This window comes from Miscanthus floridulus, chromosome 8 (genome assembly GCF_019320115.1).
Source record: "Miscanthus floridulus cultivar M001 chromosome 8, ASM1932011v1, whole genome shotgun sequence".
NCBI classification, from domain to species: domain Eukaryota; kingdom Viridiplantae; phylum Streptophyta; class Magnoliopsida; order Poales; family Poaceae; genus Miscanthus; species Miscanthus floridulus.
The window spans coordinates 33,457,139-33,480,372 of record NC_089587.1 but is presented as its reverse complement, the minus strand read 5'-3'; the positions used below and the strand labels follow the sequence as shown (position 1 = coordinate 33,480,372).

Below are 23,234 nucleotides of genomic sequence, written 5' to 3'. Positions count from 1 at the left end.
GTACCTTTGTAACTGTATAGGTATCATGAGATTCATGAGTCATGACTCATCTAAGAGCAATGCTAGAGCTGTTTCTTTTTACAGAGACGATATGTAAAAGTTACACCGCGACAAAAGCCGAAACTGAGGTATTACTATGTTAGATCTGGCACAGGCTTGGACCAAAGAATCATGGGTCACACTGCACACGACATTTACGCTACCAGAGTACAGAAACTTATTGCCCTGCTGACCAACCAATAGATCATATTCACAAATCCCCAATACGCATCCATGTAAAACCATCAGTTATGCTATCCCCGTTTAGTTTTGCCTACAATGAAAGGCTGGATCTGTAGTTGCCGGGAAAATGCTCTGTTGAAAAGAACCCGAGTTTGAATGGCCGAGATAACAGGCATCCATGCGAGTACAACGATCGGGAAGAAAAGCAGAGATCCCATTCCATAGTCGTAAGCGTGAGCTATGACCTGAATAGGCTCCCATATTGCATAGTACTCTATTTTGGGTCTCAAAACTTGAACAATCTGTAAGACAATGGGAAGAAATTAGGGTGTAATGCAGCAAAAGGAACTAAATTTGGCAAAAATGGTGAGCTGCCAGTTGAAACTTACAAGGAGGAGACCCCAGCCAGTTGGTATGAATGCCAGACAACAGATGATCAGATCCATGATAGATAATTGGCAGAGACAATAGAGAAGGATCAAGGAAGTAACCACTGAGAGGAATGTCAAAAGTTTTATGAGCCTGAAGATGAGTTGGTGCTTTGTGCTCAAACGACGGCTAGCACAATTGACAAGCTGCAGCAATTTTAACAAATGAATATTCGGCTTGGAAAGAAAAATCAGCATAAGAAAAAGAATCTCAATTGTATGAAACAATATAGAATTCTGGAGATGAAGTAGATACCTTAACAAAACCAATAATGGCAATAATTACGACCCATGAAAGAAGGTAGACAAGGAAATTCTTGTTGTCTTGAGAGATATTCAGGTGATAGACAAGGCCATATTGATATATGAAGAAGCGTAGGGAGAGCAGCACTTCAAGAATTCTAGAACTCAATACTGAGTGACGTAGATGTGCATTCTCACCATTCCACCATGACTCCCAGCTCTTTTCTGGTTGCACTCCTATGCCCCCTTGATTCTTCATCCACCTATTCCAGTCAGCCCAGTCATCAACAATTTTTTGCCAAGCAAAACCAGCCGGGTTAAAAAGAAAAGGAGTAAACAGCCAAGCCACTGCCATAAACCATGTTGAGTATGTGATCATCACATGCACCACATTGCTCACATGAGATCTCCTAAAGATGTGGTAGACTATCAAAAGGAAGATCAACTCAAATCCTTTGACGAAATGACTTCTGGAATACAACTGATAGTTCTCAGTAAAGCTTGCATGGAAAACTACAAATTTACGCCCTGTAGGCTGGTATTTAGCACCCCCATGGAGAATAGTACGGCCATAGTAGTGTGCTTTTGTTCCAAGAGAGAACGTGAAGAAAACTGATGCCAACTGCAATTGCATGAGGATAAAATCACTCAGAGCTGCACGGAAACCCTTTTCCAAACCTAGTTCCATCACCATCGGCAATCCTGTAAGCAGTCCTAGCTGGAGAAAAGACTGAGATGCAAGGGCTGTTTCTAAGGACTTTATATTCTGAGTCTGAGATTCAAGTAACAGAGCCCTCTGCAGGCCACTGAGAACCAAGTACAACTGGCCATAGAGGAAAACATAAACACCAACAACTGATATCTGCACAACATAAGGATCAACTGAACAATTAGACTAATACTCAGTGCTATGGTCCATTATTATTAAGCCCAAACAAAGGAAATATAAGAAGAGCTGATTGCTATGGTCCATTTTGATGAATAAGATAACTCCGAAACTTTTGATGAGAGAGAGAGAGAGAGAGAGAGAGAGAGCATACTAGGCTATTAAAGTAAAATCCCACTGTTGTAAAATAGCATGAAAGCATCCTGAAGAAATCAAATCGCCGACCTAGCCGGTGAATATCACGACTGATTGTTTGCTCACTATTGCCATTTGCTACTTTAGCTTCAAATTTTGATATCTGGTTAAGACCAACATCACGCCCTTTGCCAACTTGAATGTATTCGTTGTAAATTATACTCCCACGACGCAATATGGAATTATACCCTGTAAACAGAATTCCAAAGCAGCACTTGTTTTAGAAAATGACATGATTAGTTTCAATTTCAGTTTCAACAGAAGGAAGATTTTGTTTTCTCGAAAAAACAGAAGGAAGATTTTAACTTACCAGCAAAGACATCCTCACTTAAGTTTATAGTTTTAGATGCTTTACTTATGCCGCCTCTTGTTAAATGAAATATCCGATCAAAAATATCTGGATGACCATAGTGAAACCGTACCCTACAGTCAAGGAAAATAGTCATTTGAATAACAAAATTGACTTCAGAATGGGCTTCTTCATATTATATGGTAGAAATTTATAAAAAAAACAGTGTGCTGTCCTCAATATCCTCACACCCGTTATTTATATGTATTGGATTATAGCTGGAGTTTAATAAAGGTGGGACTCCTGACATTGATACTAAGTTTCCATCACTATCAATCTGTGAGAAATCAAAATGTATAGATATTATCTAAAGGTAAAAAGGTTTCATATGTCATTGTGCACTCTAAACTGCTGAAAACTCCACTTACAACTATGAAAGGGAATGTATCACACCCATTTCAAAGCTTTCTCTGAATGGGATTATATATCTTAGTAATTTCTTTTCTGCATCCGCAATATTGCTCCTACTGCCTTATCCTCCCTCTTTATGTATTGCAGCCACCATAGCCAGTATTATTCATCAATATTTGTGTCATCCCATACCTGTGTTACTGCTGCTACCTCACCTGGGCCACTACTGACTGAACTATGTATACGGGACTCTGCAGAACCAAATAATATCTCGCTACTTTGACAACAAATAGTGTCAGTGACCCAAGCAATCAAATGAAAAGGGGTCTGTGAAGTTTAAACAACCAGTAGAACTATATAATATTTAGGCAACTTAACTAAAGAAGGGGACATGTGAGCAACTGGGCATAGCCATGATTAGCCTTAACTAAGCTCTGCTAGTAGCATTCAGAAAAGAAAAGCTCCGCTAGTTAATGCAACAAGATTCCCCATTGCTTCGTCCAATTGATTTGTCACAGTCTATGAATGACTATAAAATCACCTAATAAAGTTCAAACAATGGAAGAGAAAATTACCACTTTGCAAAAAAAAAGGCTCAACCAATCTTTAAGGAACTAGGTGCCATTGTAAATAAGAAAATAGACACCCAAATTCAAGTAGAAGAGGACTTGAAGCTTGGTGGTGAGGGTGTACACCCACACCTCTGACGAACTGACCTTGGCTCACCTCCAAAAATTAACATTCTAAACATGCCACTCCTATTCAACTTTGACGAAGTGACATTTTGATAAGAAACTCAGCCATCATTCAATGTCATTATATGGCTGCTGACACTGAAGCTAAGGAGCTCCATGTCTATTTATGGGGATAGGCTAGGTGTTTGTTTTCCTTAGCCTTTTTCCTAGTCGGGTTGTTTCTTAAGTCCATGGTGCGTTGGTTGTAAATTGTAATGTTGTGCAAGGGTCTCGTGCTGTACAGTTTTCCACTCATCTACCTTAAAATGATATCCTACGGTTCTGCAATAACATAGTCAGATTTCTGTCTAAAACAGAACATAATTCTACCAAATAAAAAAAAACTCAACCTGCGGGGGGTAAGACAGTCCCTGGGCATTGCATTAAGAAGAAGACCTTCTTACACAGGTCGAGAAAGCCCCCGAACCCCTACCCCACCCATACACAACGGCACCGTAGCCCATGTGAGAACGACCACGACCGAGGCCGGGACTTAGACCTGTGCTTTGGCGTGGGATAGACGAGGGGATTTTTGAACACCAGTCTGAAAATTCGCTCCCACAGGGAGTCGAACCCAGGATCTAAGGAGTGCTACTCAAGGCACCAAACCAACTCAGCTAGAGGCTCTTTAGCTAATTCTACCAGAAATAAGAACTTAAAATAAAAGAATGTGCCTACATTATAAGATATAATAAGAAGCATGTTTTCACCTAAGGGGTTCAGCAAGAAATCTTTGTCCAATTGTAACAAAGCTTGTCTCTTGATATGACATGAAGCCAGCAAGAGATGAAACACTGCACAAATAATAGTATCATAATTATCCCACGAGACAAAACATCAAAGACGTGTGTTGTAAGATTACAGACCTTCCAGTGAAGATATGCTCTCTTAGCCCAAGGATAGTTGGAGATTGGTCCCTAGGACGCCTTACAAACTCTTGAAGGACATTCCTCATTTTGTAAGCTTCTTCCAGATAATTGTCCTAATATCAACTTACATACATGAACATAGAATCTTTAAGGCAGAATAGCCGTATTGGTCCCTGAACTATTACTCAAGGCTCACTTTCATCCCCAAACTTTCAAAAAGGCCGTATTAGTCCTCAAACTCTACTTTTAGGCTCAATTTCATACCAGAACTATGAAGATGATCGTTTCAGTCCTCAAACTTTGCATTTTGGGCTCAACTTGATCCGTAAATTATCAAAATGTATTTCAGACTTTAAACTTTTATTTTTCAACTGAACTTTGTCTATCGTCCTACGTGGAACGTTGCACTGTTGCACCTATTCATCTCCAACACCACCAACGATTGGAGATAGAACATATAATATTCATAAAAAACTCTTTAGTGGCCATTAATAATCCCAAGCTGTTATGTTACCTTATAATGGTACCGTTTATATATATATCTGATTAAATGATTTTTGTGGGAGCAATTACAGTTGCTTGGAACGCTATTTATTCCCTAAGAATACATGGATATATACTGAAATAATAGCAAATCTATAATTTTTTCCTTAGCTACTCCTAGAGTTAGGCTCAACTAAAAAATAATTAGTGTATAAAATAATATTTTTTATCCATAGGCTAAAAATAGTTCATATTTAAGAATATTTATATCTATATGCATCTTAGAATATGAATATAAATGTTGAAAGTCTGCTATCCGATTCGCTAGCTGGGACGACACTAGGGACAATAGTACCTAACAATAACTGTCCATCTCAAAACGTGGGTGGTGCTGGACCTATAACCCTATATTATTATAGTTGAGCCAAAATGCATTTTGTAATTCATGGATGAAATTGTGCCTAAAATATAAAGTTTTATTTATAGACAAAGTTGAGTTGAAGATAAAGTTTAAAGACCGAAATGCACTTTGATAGTTTATGGATGAAATTGAGTCCAAAATGCAAAGTTTGAGGACTGAAATGATCATCTTCATAGTTCTAGGATGAAAGTGAGCCCAAAAGTAGAGTTTGAGGACTAAAATAGCCATTTTGAAACTTCAAGGATGAAAGTGAGCCTCGAGTAATAGTTCAGGGACCAAAACGGCTATTCTGCCAATCTTTAAACAAAAGGTAACACGACTATAGAAGCATGTACAATTCATTACTTGATTCATATCAATTGTTTGTAGAGCTTCTCCACGAGTGAAGATAATGGCATGGTTCTGATTTTCAGGCTTCCCTTCTCCAATGATAGGTGGACCAGGCAGCTTTATACGGTAAATCTCCTATGGACATAACCAACACGTCAATAAAGGCCAAGTGATTAGAGGGATTCAAAAAAGAGAATCATATGTTTTACAAGCAAGATTTTTTAATAGGGGTGATAATTATGCTGAATAACTAATGAGAGATAGTCGTGATGATAAAATAAAAGAAGAGAGGTGCTTTCAAGAGATCTTAGATGTTACAAGATTTTGTTTCAAAAAAAAAAAAGATGTTACAAGATTTTCTACTTTTAGTCTTAATCTGATATCATTACCTGGTCCAAATTATTCTCTGCTTTTATTAACACAGACGAATAAACCTTATGAGGACAGTTATTTACTATGACTTCCTTCTCTTCGATATAAGCAACCTTCAGAGCAGGGTACCTTCATATGGCACAAGTGAAAAAGATCAGGATGGCTCTAGTGATCATCATTTTTCTAAAATTATTTATGTTCCAAAGCTATATATGTCATTTCATACCTCATCATCAGATCTATGATGTCTTGAGCATGGGGATCACCTTTGATTTTTTGTTCCCCAAACTTCTGACACGAAATGACATATGAAAATTTCATATCTGCAAGCGCTTCTAGTTCAGCCGATAATGTTTGGTGGATATTTCTTTTATTTTTTCCTTGTTCAGTTGCCATAGGTGCTTCAAATAAATCTGCATAAGTTTTACAAAACTGAATTAGTGGAAACTGTTTCCAAAGAAATAGAGATGAAGCTTATGAAATAAAAAAATTGTTACTAGAACTTTACATGTCTTAACTTTCTAGTTGGCTATAAATTTCCACCATTGAAGAAATGAGAAGTTGTTACTGAATCTCGTTAGGACAAGATTTGCATACGCACCTTGATCATTTGTCCTGTCTAAGAAAGCCTGTAGTTTCAATGCTTTTCTGTAGTACATCATTCCCCGAACTAGATAGTTTGTAATAAAAACAGGTGTGAGATGAGGTGGCCATAGGCTTAAATGGTAATACAACAGATGAGAATGTGCTCTGGATTACCAGTTCGGCTCAGTGTTTGGCCACGGAAGGAAGCCCAGTATCTAATTTCATCATTTGTTACCTTTGAACCAAGGCGTTCCAGAAAGTTTTTCCATTGATCTAAAATCACGAGAGTACGAAATCTCAGTAAGGTTAAGATGGATGCCTCGTCTTGATACTCCCTCCGTCCCAAAATAACCGCACATCATGCTTTTTTAGGAGTTAAGCTTTTTTAGAAGTTTGACTAGATTTATAGAAAATATTATCACTATTAATCTAATGATACTTATTACACATCACAAATATTAGTATACTTTTGTATAAATTTGGTCAAACTAAAAAAAGTTTAACTCCTCAAAAAACGAGATGTGCAGTTATTTTGGGAGGGAAGGAGTATATCTTAGTAACATATGGAAATCCAGTACGCCTTCATATAAACCATGCAAGCAGTTGTCGTAGCAGTCAAAAGAAAGTTTCATTATATAGGTGACCTGGATATATATTTTGCATGTAGGAAAGGATGGATGCTTCATCTTGATTTGAATGAAGTTCTTCATCCGAAAACTTCACTTCTTCCATGAAATATGGAGTTATTACACTGCATAAAGTATGTCATGTCAGGATTTAATGACATGTAAATCAAAACTATTTTCAGTAACATGTAAATTGCAACTGTTTTCCATTGAGATGGATGCAGGTATCAAAATTATCAAACATAGAACTATTAACAGTGAAGGGCGGACCTGGTGCAAGCGGTAGAGTCTTACCGCCTGTGACCAGAAGGTCCCGGGTTCGAGTCGCGGTCTCCTCGCATTGCACAGGCGAGGGTAAGGCTTGCCACTGACACCCTTCCCCAGACCCCGCACAGAGCGGGAGCTCTCTGCACTGGGTACGCCCCTTTTTTTTATAGAACTATTAACAGTCCAGCTTGCTTTATATGTATAGTGATTCTTATTGGTTATTATTTCAGTGCGGTGATTAACCAGAAGTGATGAAAGACAAAATCATAAAAACTGGTTGATTGTGGTTGCATTTGAGGTTTATCGTGGTCCATGATACTGATGGGACTCCTAAAACTGAACTATGCGATTGACTTAAAAGGAGACAGTATGTTACGAACAGGTAGCAACTCTAACTGATAAAAAAGAGAGAGAGAAAGGAGTGTAAGAAAAGTCAATTGCGTGTGATTAGATTGATTGATCGCCAAGTACAAGATACATGTGTATATATACAGGCAACCATAGGGTGTGCCTGAGCTACATCTAGGAGATACTGAATGGAGATCGTTCAGGGATACAGTGTGAACTATTTAGACTTCTAGCATTATCAGATAGTTTGGATCTGGTTCATCTCTGAGTAGATCCCATGTTGAAGTTATGCTACTTTTATTTGGCAGTGTATGCCACCAATATTCAGATAATATGAGTTGATTATACAAGCAAATCGATGAAGGCCACATTTGTCAGACATGAAAAAAAAGAAAGTCCTCATTGGTTCAATATTTGGGAATATTCAAGGTAACTGGGAGTAAGTTCAAGTGTCCTTTGAAAGAAAAAGTATTACCTAAACGACAACATACTGCGAACTTTGGGAGCAGCAGGTATATCCATAAACAGAGATGTGGCGAAAAATGAAATGCGTCGCCGAGCCTCTAAATTTGATGGTATTTCCGCAGCCTTTTCTTTTGTACTAAGCAAAAGATAGAGGCGTTTAACCTGAATATGCAAGGACATTTCATCATTGAAAGAATTATAATATGTTCCTTTGTCCTCAGGTAATCAAAGGTTTGCTCAGACCTGTTCTTTTTGCTTATCAGAATATGGATATCGGATGCTTGTTATTGAGCTGACTGATGCAAAGAGCTCTGGTTCATAGTAGTTGAATGCTCCATAATCATCAGAGTTCAGTCTCTCTGAAGAATTAACCACATCCAGTATACTGTACAAAAAGGAAGTTATTGTACTGGTATATACATTAACATATCAAACTATTATTAAAAAATTCTTACCTTTGAGGATCCACAATCATATCCTGGATTAGAATATCAACAATATCTTGGAGCAGAATTGTCACTTCATATCGATGTTCTTGTTTATTTATAAACTAGGTAACACATGCAAGAAAATTCAATTATATTGGTTGGCACATAAAGAGGATTGAAAAGACATGGAAAGGGCTGCCTGTACCATGTTAACAGAGTTCAAGATAAAGAAAAAACTGTATTGGCTATCCATTAATATAAAGAGCTGAAGTAGAAATAATTTATCCTAAGTTCTCCAAATGTGATGCTGCGTTTCTAAAAACTCAGCTGGTGGGGAAAGACCACCCCATAGTATTGCACTAAGAAGAAGCTCTCAGTCAAACCTACAGAGAAAATCCCCGAACCCCGGCTTTACCCTATAGTGCCGCACTGTAACCTGGACTGATCACAACCTCTGGGCTGGCGACCACTACAACTGTCCCCCTGGTAGGAGGGCCTAAACCAACCATAGGTGCCACAGGCTGGCACCCTACCACTATTTTTTGGTGAGGGGATTTTTTTTTTGTGCCATCAGGATTTGAACCCTGGCTAGTGTCTCCCTAAACTGGGGAGGTTACCACTACACTACAAGAGTGTTGGCTAATGTTAGGTTTCTAGTTACATATACACCCTCTGATTGACATTTTTGCCTCAATCCTGGATTGTGACTGGTGTGACATGTGAGCGTGCTGAGTAAGCAACAACCCAACTATTATGGTTTGGGTTTCAGTTGGAAGGTGGGTTCCTCGGCGACAAAGTGATGGCACGGCCAATGGCAGGGTTCGCCTGTAGTACATGGAGAAGGTGGGTGCGGGTGCTATCAAGTCCCTCAACAATTCAGCTTCTTAGGACTGGCTGACGCGAGCAGTTCCCATGGCTGTCTTGGCTGCTGTGCCCTCTAACTTCTTATTATATATTGGAAATTCACCTTAACACATATCAATTGCAAAACCCGGAATCATTGCCAAGGTTGCAGTAAAAAAAGGGATAAATAGCTGGGCAGGTAGATTGTGAAAGTAATCTTTTGTTCAAAAGATCGTCAAAGCAGAGTCTAGCATTGCTCTAACAAAGTAAGGTCCAGATTTCTAGAATCACAATGCATATGAAATACAGTAACAACAGAGAAGTATAAACCACGATAAATAAAAGAGGGATAGTTCTAGTTCAGTTATTACCAGAAGTTCAGCTAACCGGTCAAATTTGCGGAACAGTGAAGGCAATTGATCCATCCGAAAATCGGTCATCAGGCTTGAATTTTGAATACTCTTATTTATTTCATCAAATATGGCAGCTACCACCCTGAATACAATTTGTAAACATCATAATAATATTCACAGGAACATATACTACCAAATTGCAAGCTTGGGCAAAAGAACTAGTGGAGATAATCTAGGATCAAATTGAATTACCTCTTCTCTATCTCCCCAATAATGAGAAATCCAAAAATATTTTTTGTCAGTTCATAGAAATCATTTATAGAGCAAAACATGTAGTGATCCTTCTTAATTTTCCAGAAGAGTTGAGCACTTTTTCCAGTAAAATTTGCTGCCATATCCACTGCTTCTGAAAACTACAATGTAATCAAAACAGATATAAGAGTGTAGATAAATACAGAGATAGAAGTACTCAATATATGCCAGACTGCACAAGCGACCAAACACTGCAAGTTGTTCCTAAATGCAGAACATCTAGTGGCGTGCAAGCTTTGAAATCATATTTGTTTAAAATCAACTAAAACAACCTACATTTTGGAACAGAGGGAGTATACAGCTAGCCTAGCTGAAAACTTCTCATAAAGTAATGTTTTCTAAATTTAAGAACTTAAGTGACACAAATTCTATGGTAGCCAAGCTTTATTCTGAATAATCCCACAATATTATATTTGAGAAATTTGCCTTTGCATGATAATGTGCTTACTGTGAGATGCACCATATACTCTGTCAAAGGATTGTCGAAACAAGAAAATTAACGTATCAAAATAAATAGGTTATGTGAACTTTAACACTATGGTGTAGCAAAAGACGGTGAACACATGTCACCCAAACTGATGTCATGTATCGGAGAATAGATCAGCATACCTTTTTAGTAAGTAAAAACAATGGCCAACGGATAGAACCAGAACTATGCACTAGTGACATGGGCATTGTCATCAAATCCATCTCTCTGGAAAAACAACATTTTTTCTTTACAAATCTGGTGAGACATGAGTTGCAGCAGAGTAATCAAAGTGTACCTATTACTTATTAAGTCCTCTGAACGGAAGCTACTTATTATCTGGTTCCAAACCAGTGCAAACTTTGTTGGGTCATGTCTTTCAGCTTTACCTAATTTCTGAAAAGAGGAATCATTTGGGGAAAAAAAAAGAATGCACATAAGGGAAAATGCACCTTCAGGTAGTTCACAAAATGACATGAACAATTTTCACCTTGAATATTTTCTTCTCTAAGAAACTAAAAGGCATTCGCTTTCTCTCTATTGGCATTGCTGGAGGAACAAGAGACATGTTGAAGGCTTCTGGTAAGGAACAAAACCGACTTCTCACCATTCCCATTGTGCGAATCTAGACGAGTATCGAAGTTAACAATTTGGTACACTTTAGGCATCTAAAATGAGTACCCATGTTAAGTGATGCCTCATCTCACCTCACCAAGATGATGGATAATACCACACATACCACCGAAAATAGTACAGAATACAGAATACCATATTTGTGTGTCCATGAAATAGACCTGTTGGGAGAAAAAAAAAATAGATAATCCCAGTTACAGAGGCATATGCACAATTAAAACTATAAGTACTGCAAGAATAGAGTCCTCACAAGAATTATAGGGGCCCACACAGCAAGAATAGCGCCAGCATTACTCTTCACTGGTGCAAGAGACGCATGGTATCATTATTTTTGTTTGACTGTAATTTGACAGTGCAAAAATATAATAGTATTACAGAAAGTAAGGAAAAAACACAAAAATCAAATGGAGGACCTTGTGGAAAGAATTCATGCCACTCATATTTGTTCACATTGATCTTCATAATTTCTTTCGTTGGTCCCACAAGTGGCTTAATCTGTATATATTTTGTTTAAGAAACAATGCATCAGGAAGCAGAGGAAGAAACTAACAACAACAAACATAACTTTTCTAGTTGTAACTAGGATCATGTTCAGTGCATGTGTGAGAGAGAATATTACCTCAAAGTAGTAGCTGAATAAAAATTTACATGACAATAGAATCATCCAAAAAGTTGTGTACCTGTGAGGTATAAATAGAATGATTAAGCTCATACTAAGTGGCTGACATAAAGTCATACAAATGTAAACAAATACTGTACTTCAGTATAGATACTAGTCCTTCTTGCATTCCTCGTCCAACGTATAATTGTGGCTGCACAGGTAATGATAATTAGGGCTTAATAACAAGATATGAAAGCTATCAGGTGAAGTACAAAGAGGTATAACCTACGTGAAAACAGTATAATCTTTTAGAACTTTAAATGTACTGAAGTTATCTGATAAAATGTCACTACGACACATCTGAATAGTTTTACGAAAAATATATAATTTGTTATACTAAATTACAAACAAATGGAGAGAGAAAGAACATACTTGACACCACCATGACAACACATTACAAATTTTCCATGTAGATGTCTCTATGTAGTTGGTGACAGCTGGGACAAAAAATAATGCCATCCCAACCACATTGCTTGCAAGGTACAATGCGACAACCACCATATATTTTGACAAGCAGAACATCCCCAAAAAGGCTTTAGACCGTTTAGTTGAACAAGCCTTATAATTTTGAGAATTGGCATAAAATATAGGAAGAATAATCGCCCATGCCACCGCAAGAGAAAGTTTTATAGTAAATCTTAGTATCTGATCAACTCTCAATGTTCCCTTGGTTCTCCGTGAGAAAGCAATGTCAAGGATGACTGCAAGAAAAAGTAGGTACATCAACCATTATTGAAGATGGTGAAAAAAGGAATTAGGTATTTCAGTTTATTAAGCACTAGTTTTCATAACATAATAACTGATAATATATACACACAATACAAGACTCATGACAACCTTGAATAACTCGAAGTACTGCATTGGTGATGAAAATACTCAGAATATCCTCAAAAATTACTGGATCAAGTAACTGAGTAGGGCTTCCCAATCCATGCCATGCCATTATTATCAGAACCTGAAAATAAAACGAATAAGGAAATGTGCCAAAAGGTCTGACAGAATTATGAAAGCAATCCTAAATGCATCGACCCATTCATAAAGATATAAAGTAAACCTGAAGCCCAAGCACAAGGAGTGTCCACATCCTATCAAAGCTTCTGAAGAGATGACAAAAAGAACGGACCTCAACAAAATTCGTCTTTCCCAACCATCTCTGTTGAGAACTGAAACTTGTAGCTTGCTGTGCAGTATCATAAAAAAATGCAGAGCAACAAGTAAACAATAAAAAAAAAAAATCAAACAAATGTACCCAAACATGAGCATCCTTTGAGTCGTGCATGTACATGAAAAAACATGCATCACAGAGATTACAGCATGGCAAGTTATATCAAAGCACATAGAAAGTGGTTGTTCAGACTTTTTATACCTTGAGAATTCTAGTAAGTGCTGTATACAGTGTGATAATATTCAAGCAATACAGTGGACTTGTGAAGCAATTACAGCATCAGAGTATGGTGCATACATAACTATTAAGCATGTTGGGTCAATTCAAATCAATAAAATAGATTTGTGCATAAATAAGTACATAAGACTGGCTATACAATTCTAATATTACATATTTTTTTAGGGGTGCTCATTTTTTAAAAATAAAAGTTACCTGTTGTCTTTGTTCAGCTGCTTCTGCATTAAGATAGTTTTCTGTTGATGATGACTCGTGAGGCAGTCGGGGATTTAGCTGCTCATTGTGCTGAGATGTGTGTAGTGACACTAGCGGAACACAGCTAGCACAGTTTTCAAGGCCATGTGGCACACTTGATAACCTTGATCCACAAAGAACCTAAACAGTATGAGACGTTAACGATAGTAAGGATAAGAAAAAGAACTCCATCACAAAAGGAAATGTTGATTGCGATATCTCTAAAATCCATGCATGATTATAGCTATATGAGTAATAAGTAAGCGAACGAGCCTCTAGCTGAGTTGGTTAGGTGGCTCTAGTAGCACTCCTCAGGTCCTGGGTTCGACTCCCCGTGGGAGCGAATTTTAGGCTAGGGTTAAAAAAATTCCCTCGCCTGTCCCACTCCAAAGCACAGGTCTAAGGCCCGGCCCCGGTCGTGGTCGTTCTCACATGGGCTACGGTGACGCTGTGTATGGGTGGGTGGGGCACGGGTTCGAAGTTTTTTCGACCTGCATGAGAAGGTCAACAAGGCCCACGGTTTGGCGCTTGCGTCGCGATGTTGGCGGGTTGCGCTCATGTGAGGCGTCATGGATGATGTCCTCTTGGAGTACCACAACTTGACATGGCGAACGTGGAGGAATGGCTCAAGGCTTAAGGCTTGGCTACTGTGACCAGAACCAATGATGGTGATGCCCATGGGCGTTGCTCTAAATGTTGGGGTGTCATTGAGGTGACATTCCTGTTCAACGGACGCTTTTGCTAATTTCAACAACGCTCTACCTTGGATGCTTGACTTGATTGGAAGATCGTGCTATGGTAGTTGGAGCTGTTGTGTTGTGGGGTTCGGCATAGCTCGGCAACAATGACATTCAACAACATCTTTAGGGTGGTGTTAGTTTTCCTTGCAGGTGTGTGTTCGGACTTTGAGGCTTGGGCTTTGATCCATTGCAAGAAGTCGGAGCTCCTCGGCTGCGTTTTCGAGCTCGGCAGTGATGACTTGTGGTGGACGGTATCGTTTTGGGTTGGTCATTTCGGGCCTTTCGGCCATGCTGCTGATGCTAGGGTCTTTGCTGATTTTGCTTGTAACCATCGGGCCCGGTTTTCCTTATATAAACTGGGCTAACTCTTTTCTATCTTAATTGAAAGGCTGCCAGTTGCTTTAAAAAAAACAGAAGTTGCTATTTGGCTCCAGTAGATTTATATAATACTCAGTCTCAATCTCAACTTATATCACAATTTGTCCCACCAGCACAAATGGGCCATTTTAGCGTCCATGACATGGGCAAAGTTTCAACAAGCCCTTAAGGGATATAACCTATGTGCATTGACTTAGTTGAGTAGCCAGCTAAGCTAAGCATCAGATATTTGAAAATTACTTTAGAATTTCAGTTTTCATTTGCCTATACATTGTATTCTTTCATATGAGCTGGTCAGCTGTAGATTATCTTCACTCTAACACACAGGAGATCTGCATGTCATTGCATCAATAGACGTTCGCTGTAGATTTTTTATTCAGCCTTGATTGAAGCTGAAAAAGGTGTTTACATTTCTGCAGATGGGATCAAAGAAAGGGAGAGTCAAAGAGCCTTCGGCAGAGAGAAACAGAGTGAGGCGTGAGCGTAAAGAGCATAGAGAGAGAGGGTGAGATCTCTTGGGTGTTTGGGTTTAATCTTTGCTTAATTCCAAAAGAGTTTATCGGATAGCTATATAGCCACCACTAACAAACTTCATTTGCTAGCCAAAAAATATCTTAAATATAAATGAAGTAACACTTCAAGAAAGAAGTAGAAAGTATAAGCTAGCAATAAAAAGATAAAATAGGAAACAAGAGCATGCATGAACGCATATGGGTTGTCAAAGGAAACCTGAGAGTCCTTAGTTGCACTTGATGTGAAAAAGAAATCATTGTTAAGGCGCATGGGCCAACCAAGCTTAAAGCAATCAGCAGACCTGCATTATAAAACATTTAGTATATCTTTTAATTGTTCGAAAAAAAAATCTTTTAATCAGAAGCTATACAACAAGCATAGTATGTAACCAGAAGAATTCATTGAGGTCATCATAGTTTCTCCATGTTGAGTGATCAGATGCTCCGTTCTTGTTCTTTTGTGCTTCCTTCATTAAATAAATAGAGAAAGGCAGTCATTTGTAAATACAAACTTTAAAGCTATATGGATTAAAGATTGAAAAGAAGGTAATATGGACCTGAAATATGACATTGTATATTGGCTTCACTACATTGTTAAGAAAGGATTCATCATCTCCTCCATACGCAGGTCGGACTTTTTCCCCAGTAATTAAGCTTACAGCCCCAGAGAGCACTCCATATAGCTCATACGACATCTGAAACAAAAATTATCATTATTGTTTTCACAAAGTGAGTTCCACTTAAAGTAAGTTATTATAAAAAGGAGTAACCAGATATGCTATTTTGAGAAACATATAAACAAGTTAATCAACTTCCTGTTTTGATTATACCATTAGAAATGCAAGACCTTAGCAAACATTCAGATTTCAGTAGGACCTTCACTTAAATTTGATTCTTACATCAAAAATTCATCCCAGTACCATTCACATTAATGGCTTGTATGAACATCTGCCAGTTCTGTAAGGAAATTGCAGGCACTGAGTTACGATCTTTATTCCAATATTTCAATATAATGGGGTGCTATATATTTTACTCAAAAAAAAAGAATTCCGAACTTACTATGGATCAGCAAGAACTAGCAGTGATGTAGTTTAACCTGTGGACTGACAGTGTGTGGCTGACTCCAGCGGTGTTCTAATCTGTGACTATATGCATGTATTCACTAATGATTTTTTATATCTCCCATTGACCCATTATTTTGTCTTGGTTTAGACTTTATGTCAAATCACTTCAGAATTTTTTTATTCACTGCTAACTAAGGCCTTCCACAGTGTGAGCCGAGAGTGATGCCCAGACAGGTGAGAGAAATTTGGAGCATCACTCCTACCACTGTGGCTGGCGATGCCCAAAACTGAGTGATGCCAGAAAAACCCGGAGCGGAGCATGTAGTTGCACCGATGCCCAAACATTAAAGAAAGATTTCTTGTGTCGATGCTTCTGTGCCGGTGCTGCTCACCTCGGTTCCTGCGTGTAAGGAAGGGAGACCCGGAGAGGACAGAGGTAGAGGAAGGTGTGTGAATCTGTTTTTTATTATTTCTTTTTTACTCTGTGGGTCTCACAAAATATTCCTGTGTATACACAACACTGCAGCTATCTAGGATTCGATTCCCTCTTCCTGACGTGGCGGTCAAATTTTTTTTGAGCATCACTCACATTGTGGAGGGCTTAAAGCAGCTAACTATGGAGAATTATCATGAAACGATTGGGAATAACTTGCTAACTAAAGAATGTCCCATCTCACTTATTTCAAAAGGGGGCAAACATACAAAAGAGGAAGTGTGCATGAAACGTTGATCGTGTTGTAGTATCAAAAACAGAGCAAGCAGAAATTACAACTTGTTGTAACTATGCATTACTATGTTGGTATCATTGCTTTATAACAGTTTAAATAGCATAAGTATAGTAAGGATTTGAGCAAAAGAATCTACAGTTTATGCAGACCTACCAGCAAACTGCTTGTAGTGAAACACAGTTTTATTCCTAAAAAGGCAATCAAACAAATTAATGTAAAAGGATACTGGTAAAAAAGAAGTAATTTCATATCAATAGATTATTCTGGTAGGAGCATTTACAGGACATCTTTTAATTACCAGCAATGTAAGTTATGTGACCAGAAAAACTACAGTAAAATACAAATTCCAGAAATGATACCAAGAGAAATAGAGCAACATAAATGGTTTATATCATTAGCACCACAGAAGCACGATAAAAGTATCAGAGGCATAACTTTTTTTGCTTACATGATGAAAAATATAGCATAAGCATTCTGGCATTAGTCGTAAGTTTGATGCTTCTCCCCATATAAGAAGATAAAGAGCTATGTATAGAAGTTTATGTTGCTGAATTTCTTGCTTCACAGAGGGCAACCTGAAGGTGCAACACAAGCAGTTGCAGTGCAAGCAAGACAGTACATATATCCAATTATTTGAAGCCAAGTCTAAGAAATTGAAAAACTGCATCATTTTACCATATGTTGCTTCTTCGCCCCAAAAATTTGCACCAGGTCAGATAGTTCTCAAATGTTTTTGCCAACAATTCATCTACTGCTCTGTCATCAAGCTGAAGGGAGATATATGAAAATGGCATTCTCATTAAAGATAGATAAAGAAAACTAGTCATGTGTGGGTACCATTTGAGCAGAGGATGACTTGGGATTCAATCTAGCATGCGCATTTGCAAGCAATAGAATTAGATGCTCTCTTTGGTTGGCGACATTTCCTTTCTAATCAAAGAAAATGAAAGGCATTATCTAGCTGTAGTACAAAAAAAACATCCATATTAATCTAAGCATTTTGCATGAAACCAAGTAGCTTGTTTACCTGGAATCCAAACCAACTTTGCAGCCATCGAAGAACATCTGTATGATTTTTTTCATCCTTCATGTTGGCTGATGGAAGACTGCGAACACTAAACACCGCAGAGACTGCAACTTTGATCTGTATAGGAGAATATCATACCAACTTTATACAAGTCGACTTATATAACACTCCCTCCATTACAAATTATAAGACGTTTTGGCTTTTCTAGATACCTAGCTTTTGCTATGCACTTACATATACACTCTCTAGATACATAACAAAAGCAATGTATCTAGAAAAGCAAAGACGTCTTATAATTTGGAACGGAGGGAGTATAATTAAAATGGAACTACTGCTAATAACACATAATGCAATCTCACTAACTCACTATCAATGTAAAGGGAACTTATTTCAAAGTATTAGTGATGTATATTACTCTTTGTTAGAAACACATGAGCTGTTATAATTAAGGAAAAACCTAGTTGTCACTATTATTGTACAGCAAGCATATCCTGCGATATGTATTGGTCTTTTTCTTGGTAAATACCAACCAGATCTACCCAGTACAAGTCCTCCCCATTGTGTAACAGAATCAGGGCCATTAGTCCATTATGTCATACTGAAAAGTGAAAATATAGTAGAGTGCAGGACAAAAGGGTACTTTTGATAGTTTTGAGTGAAAAACAGGCAAACCTCCGGGAGAAGCATGATTGGTTTTTGACTTAACCTAGGATGGAGTGGAAGAATATTATATCGAAATAAGTCTGCAAAATCTTCACTAGCAATTAGGCCCTGCAGTTTGTTAAAAATGTTAAATATAGAGAACAATATCACCGATAAGATCATTTTGTCAAAAATCTCACAACCTCCAAGCCAGTTCCGCTGAGAAGAGCCTTCAGCACTTCTGCCAGGACAGGCAAAAGTTCATGTGCATTGGCTTGTTTTTTCCTACCAAAAAAATGAATAAGAGTTACATTTTTTTAGTGGGATCAGGGGTATGACAATGCTGCATAAGAAGTGGTCTACGGAACCAATATGTATATGAGAAATAATCTTACTTCTCAAAGAATAACTTCATCTCTCGGGCATCACCTCTTTGTGTCATCTTTGATTTGGTGCTGCTCTCATCCTGTTTTACAACCACATCCAATATGAGGCGCATTAATCATCAACGGGACTTTTTGAGTCTTTTGACTAAAGACATATTCCCTCCATTCCAATTATAGTTCACTTTGGCTTTGTCCTAAGTCAAACTTCTCTACCTCTGAGCAAGTTTTATAGAAAATATACCAACATCTACAACATCAAATTAGGCTCATTAAATTCTATATGAAATATGTTTTGATAATGCATTTATTTGAACTTGTACATGTTAATATATTCTTAAAAAATGGTCAAAGTTAAAGAGGCTTGACTTAAGACAATGCCAAAGTGAACTATAATTTGGAACAGAGGGAGTATACCTGAAATTATGAGTGCAAAAAAGATGATCCACGACAAGTTTTCAAAGTTCTTATATATGTATGTGATTGTGTGATGCTTTTAGTTTTCATCATCAAACAACAACAACAACAAAGCCTTTAAGTCCCAAAAACCTAGTAAAATGTAAATATACTATATGCTCATGTTAACTTATCCCCATAGTGAGTGCACCTGCTCAAGTCTCTGAAGAAGTGCTGTTTTAAATTGCCGAACACCCCTCCCTGCTGAAAGTTTGTCCATTGTATGAGCCTTTTCAAATGCATGGAACCGACCTGGCAAAAGAAAAGCTGATTTAAAAATTCAAACTATTGTGGAAGCAGTTCTTCTCTGCAATGCTCAAGCTGCCTCAGCTATAGCATCCACTGAATCATTGTAGTGACGTGTTCCAACAGAGAGAAGCAAGTGGTAACTGTGGTGCTTCATGAGCTAAGAGTTCTCAGTAATCTCTCAAGGTGATATAACAGCATGAGGTGTACCACCTGATTGGAAGTAACTGATCCACTGCAGCAGAAAAATTGAGGCATTCTGGCTTGCATGCGGATCTAACAAACTCTACTTCAAGGCTTCCAACAAACCGCTCGGTCAAGCACGAGAAATTACATGGAGTAGAGGTGGCAGAAGAATGTTCTGTGCAGAAGAAACTTGAAGTTGACCCACTGACAGTAAAAAACTTGGCATGTGATTCTCCTCAGAAAACAACCCTTTAGAATATAGCAGTTAAAACACAATTCGGCACCACAAAAGGGGGAATCACAGAATATTCCAGGTGATGATGTGCTCTCAATCAGCCAAGCACCCACTTTACCCTTGCAGAATCTCCAAGGTACCACATAACTGAAACAGCTAGCGTCTCTGTCACCGAAGCCAAGAGCGAGCACGAAGCATCTGTGGTTGTTGAAATAAGCAAAGGCAAACTCATCGTGACCAACTACCACCTTGCAGAGGGTCAGTGGGAGAGGATCAAGGAGGAGGCAGAATATTCTGAGACGGAGACCAATGGTAACAAAACCAACCACCAAATATTCTGTTTGGTCCAGTAGCTGAAAGATCACTAGTTCCGATCAATGGAATCAGAATCAGAGCCAGACGAACGTGCATGCATTCGGACGTGTTACCAACCCCAAACATCCAAAATCATGATTCCATGAAGTAGACGTATGCAGGGCAGACGTTGGAAGGCCATAGCCACCGCGGCGCGCGCCAGGATGACGCCCGCAGCTTCCTTGCCGGGCATTTCCACGAACAGGTGTGGCGCGCGCTGGGCGCCGGCACAGCAGCTGAGAGCTAGCCTCCTCCAGGCTCCAGGGTGAGAAGGGAAGAAGAAATGGAAGGCAGAGGAAGCAGGGCTTGAGCGCACGTGAACTTACACAGGTACGCAACGCGCGGGTTCTCGGCCTCGATGGCGTTGGCCGCGCGGAGGAAGGGTCGGATCTCGGAGACGATCGTCTGCGGGAGCTTCTCGCTGTCGAACTGCTGCACCAGGGGCGCCGCCGCATGGGCGTCCCCTGCTTCCCCTTGCTGCTGCGGTGGTGGCGGTGGGGGTGGAGGTGGAGGTGGCGGCGGTGGAGGTAGAGGGAGCGGGAGCGGGCGAGAGACGTAGCGCAGCGGGCGGCTGGACGGGCCCACCTCGACGATCTCCAGCTCCATCGTTCCGCGCGGAACGGAGGAGGGGAGGACGAGGACGAGGAGGTCACTGCGGCGGCAGAGCCAGCATTCAGCATCGCCATCGCGACCGCTCGGCTTTTATCTCGCCTCGCTTTGGCTTTGGCTTTGGCTTTGGCGATCGCCTTCGCCGCTAAGCTTTTACCGCTTTTCTGCGGCGGGCGGCTTTTGCCTTTTGGCGATCGATCGCCTGTGTTTTTGGCGTCTGGGGGGTGCTGAGGATTGGTGGGGAGGAAGACGGGAAGCACAGGAGGCGAAGCAAGGCGAGTGCGGGAAAAGGCGGTGGGGTGGAGGAGGTCAGGACTCAGGAGGAGGGAAGGGGACGGCTTTTTTGAACGTTCGGAGTCGGAGGTGGGGTTGGCAACGGCCCCTTTGCTTGGTTTACTGCTAGTGCTTACTGTAGACCAGTGGTGACTGGCAAGTGCGTGAGATTTGATCCTTTCTCTTTACACACGGCATGGCCATCTTTTTCTTCATGCTTTCTTTATCTCTGCTTGCTAGCTTTGCTTGGTCTGGGTGTGGGTGTCTTTAGGTAGGTAGAGTGCTTTTTTTTTAACACAAAGTAGAGTGCTTTTTTATAGACCACTAAGCAATGCTGCATTTGGCCGGCTTAATTACCCATCTACTTTGTCACTGCAGGGGTGTAGAAAAGTGAGTGATCATCACTTTGGAGGAATAGTCCAGAGTCATGGTTAAGTTTAAGCTTTCATCAGTATATACTTCCTTCGTTCTCAATTGTAAGTCATTTTAATTTTTCATATATATAGATTTTATTAAGCATTAGACATTACATAGCAAAAGATATGCACCTAAAAAAACAAAAACGGACTTGCAATTTGAAATAGATGAAGTACATATTAGATGCATCGTTTATTAAAATAATGCAAAAATATGTGATAGAAAAGACTAAACAGCGGCCCACAATTCTCATTGTCTATGTCTTATTATCACTGGCTCTTTTTTTCTTTGAGCGTGGTTAGCGCCCAGACGTCCGCGCCTGCCCTGCATGCGGCTCGCGTGCCTGCTGCTCGCGTGCGCCTGCTACTCCCTCCCTCCCTCTCTCTCCTTGCGTCCAGATGCCTACCCACATATGGAGTACTTCGCATGCGCCTACTGCTGCTGAGCTCCTACACCTGCTGCTGTGCACCCGCGCCTACTGATGCACATGGATGTGGGGACCGCGCCCGCACGCGGGGACCTCCTCCGCCTGCGCTTGCCTCCCTCGCCTGCTAATGAAAACTTCTGCAACATGAAGCATTTGCTCCAAAATACGTCTGAAACAGGTGAAACAATTGAAACATAAGCTTATAACATATGTGTATAGCCACTGCAATATATGCAACATCCAGATAAACACTTGTAACATCCGTCTAAAACAAATGAAACATTTGGAACATACATTTGCAACATATGTGTGTAGCCACTTCAACACATGCAACATCCAGGTAAAACACTTGCAATATAAAAACACTTGTTGCAACATAGGACTGAACATAGATGAAACATTTGGAACATACTCTTGCAACATACGTGTGAAACATATAAAACATCCAGATCAAAACGCTTGCAACATACGTCTAAAACAGATGAAACATTTTGCACAAACGCTTGCAACATTCATCTGAAATACTTGCAACATGTGCAATATCCCGATCTACTTTTGCAATATTCGTATGAATCACTTGCAACATACTCTAAAACATCTGAAACACTTAAAACATACACTTGCAACATACACTTTCAGCGCAACGCAACATATCCTTGCTGCTTGGGAGAATGGAAGCTCGTCGGCGTGTGGAGCTCTTGTGCCGGGCCTGCCACGCTGGTCTGCCCATGACTGGGACCATCGGCGCCGTTGCGCCGTTGCGCCGCCGTGTCAAGGGCCGCTCGAGCCTCCGTGTCGTGGCCCGATCATGTTGAGGCCACGCCGCGGCCGCTGTGCCACCACGCTGAGATGCTCGCCTGCACCGCGGCGAGAGAGATGGATGGAGTAGCGCTGGAGGCACGTGAGAGAGAGAAAGCAGAGGCAGAGAGGCACGAGAGAGAGAGGAGTGGTGGCTAATATTTTTCAAGGCACACGTGCGGACCGTATAGTTACAGGTGCGGACGTCGTCAACCTATCATTATCGTTTTCCTTTGATTAGATCAGAGTGATG

The 23,234-nt window shown here is 39.8% G+C and overlaps 1 protein-coding gene across 2 annotated transcripts; it reads right to left on the bottom strand.

Moving 5' to 3' along the window:
* Positions 1–21,270, bottom strand: LOC136476144 (putative callose synthase 8). Of its 2 annotated transcripts, XM_066473862.1 has the most exons (42): positions 20,784–21,270; positions 19,588–19,688; positions 18,993–19,063; positions 18,801–18,882; positions 18,628–18,726; positions 17,956–18,072; positions 17,766–17,858; positions 17,604–17,695; positions 17,377–17,503; positions 15,694–15,831; positions 15,527–15,603; positions 15,354–15,438; positions 13,468–13,647; positions 12,925–13,050; positions 12,708–12,825; positions 12,243–12,571; positions 11,969–12,021; positions 11,829–11,889; positions 11,623–11,704; positions 11,460–11,509; positions 11,284–11,370; positions 11,067–11,201; positions 10,875–10,972; positions 10,720–10,804; positions 10,051–10,211; positions 9,817–9,940; positions 8,630–8,724; positions 8,418–8,559; positions 8,185–8,336; positions 7,113–7,219; positions 6,643–6,741; positions 6,485–6,553; positions 6,110–6,296; positions 5,901–6,012; positions 5,527–5,646; positions 4,275–4,390; positions 4,119–4,202; positions 2,285–2,397; positions 1,934–2,163; positions 907–1,755; positions 612–797; positions 1–524 (listed from the first exon to the last, which is right to left on the bottom strand). In XM_066473862.1, the coding sequence occupies exons 1-42, from the start codon at positions 21,061–21,063 to the stop codon at positions 294–296; spliced, it is 5,943 nt and encodes a 1,980-aa protein (XP_066329959.1). In that variant the 5' UTR covers positions 21,064–21,270; the 3' UTR covers positions 1–293. The 2 variants fall into 2 exon arrangements, with proteins under 2 accessions (XP_066329959.1, XP_066329960.1); XM_066473863.1 differs by lacking the exons at positions 17,604–17,695; positions 17,766–17,858; positions 17,956–18,072; ... (3 more) ...; positions 19,588–19,688; positions 20,784–21,270 and adding an exon at positions 16,036–16,093 and having other exon boundaries at positions 17,377–17,396.
* Between the last annotated feature and the right edge of the window lie 1,964 nt (positions 21,271–23,234).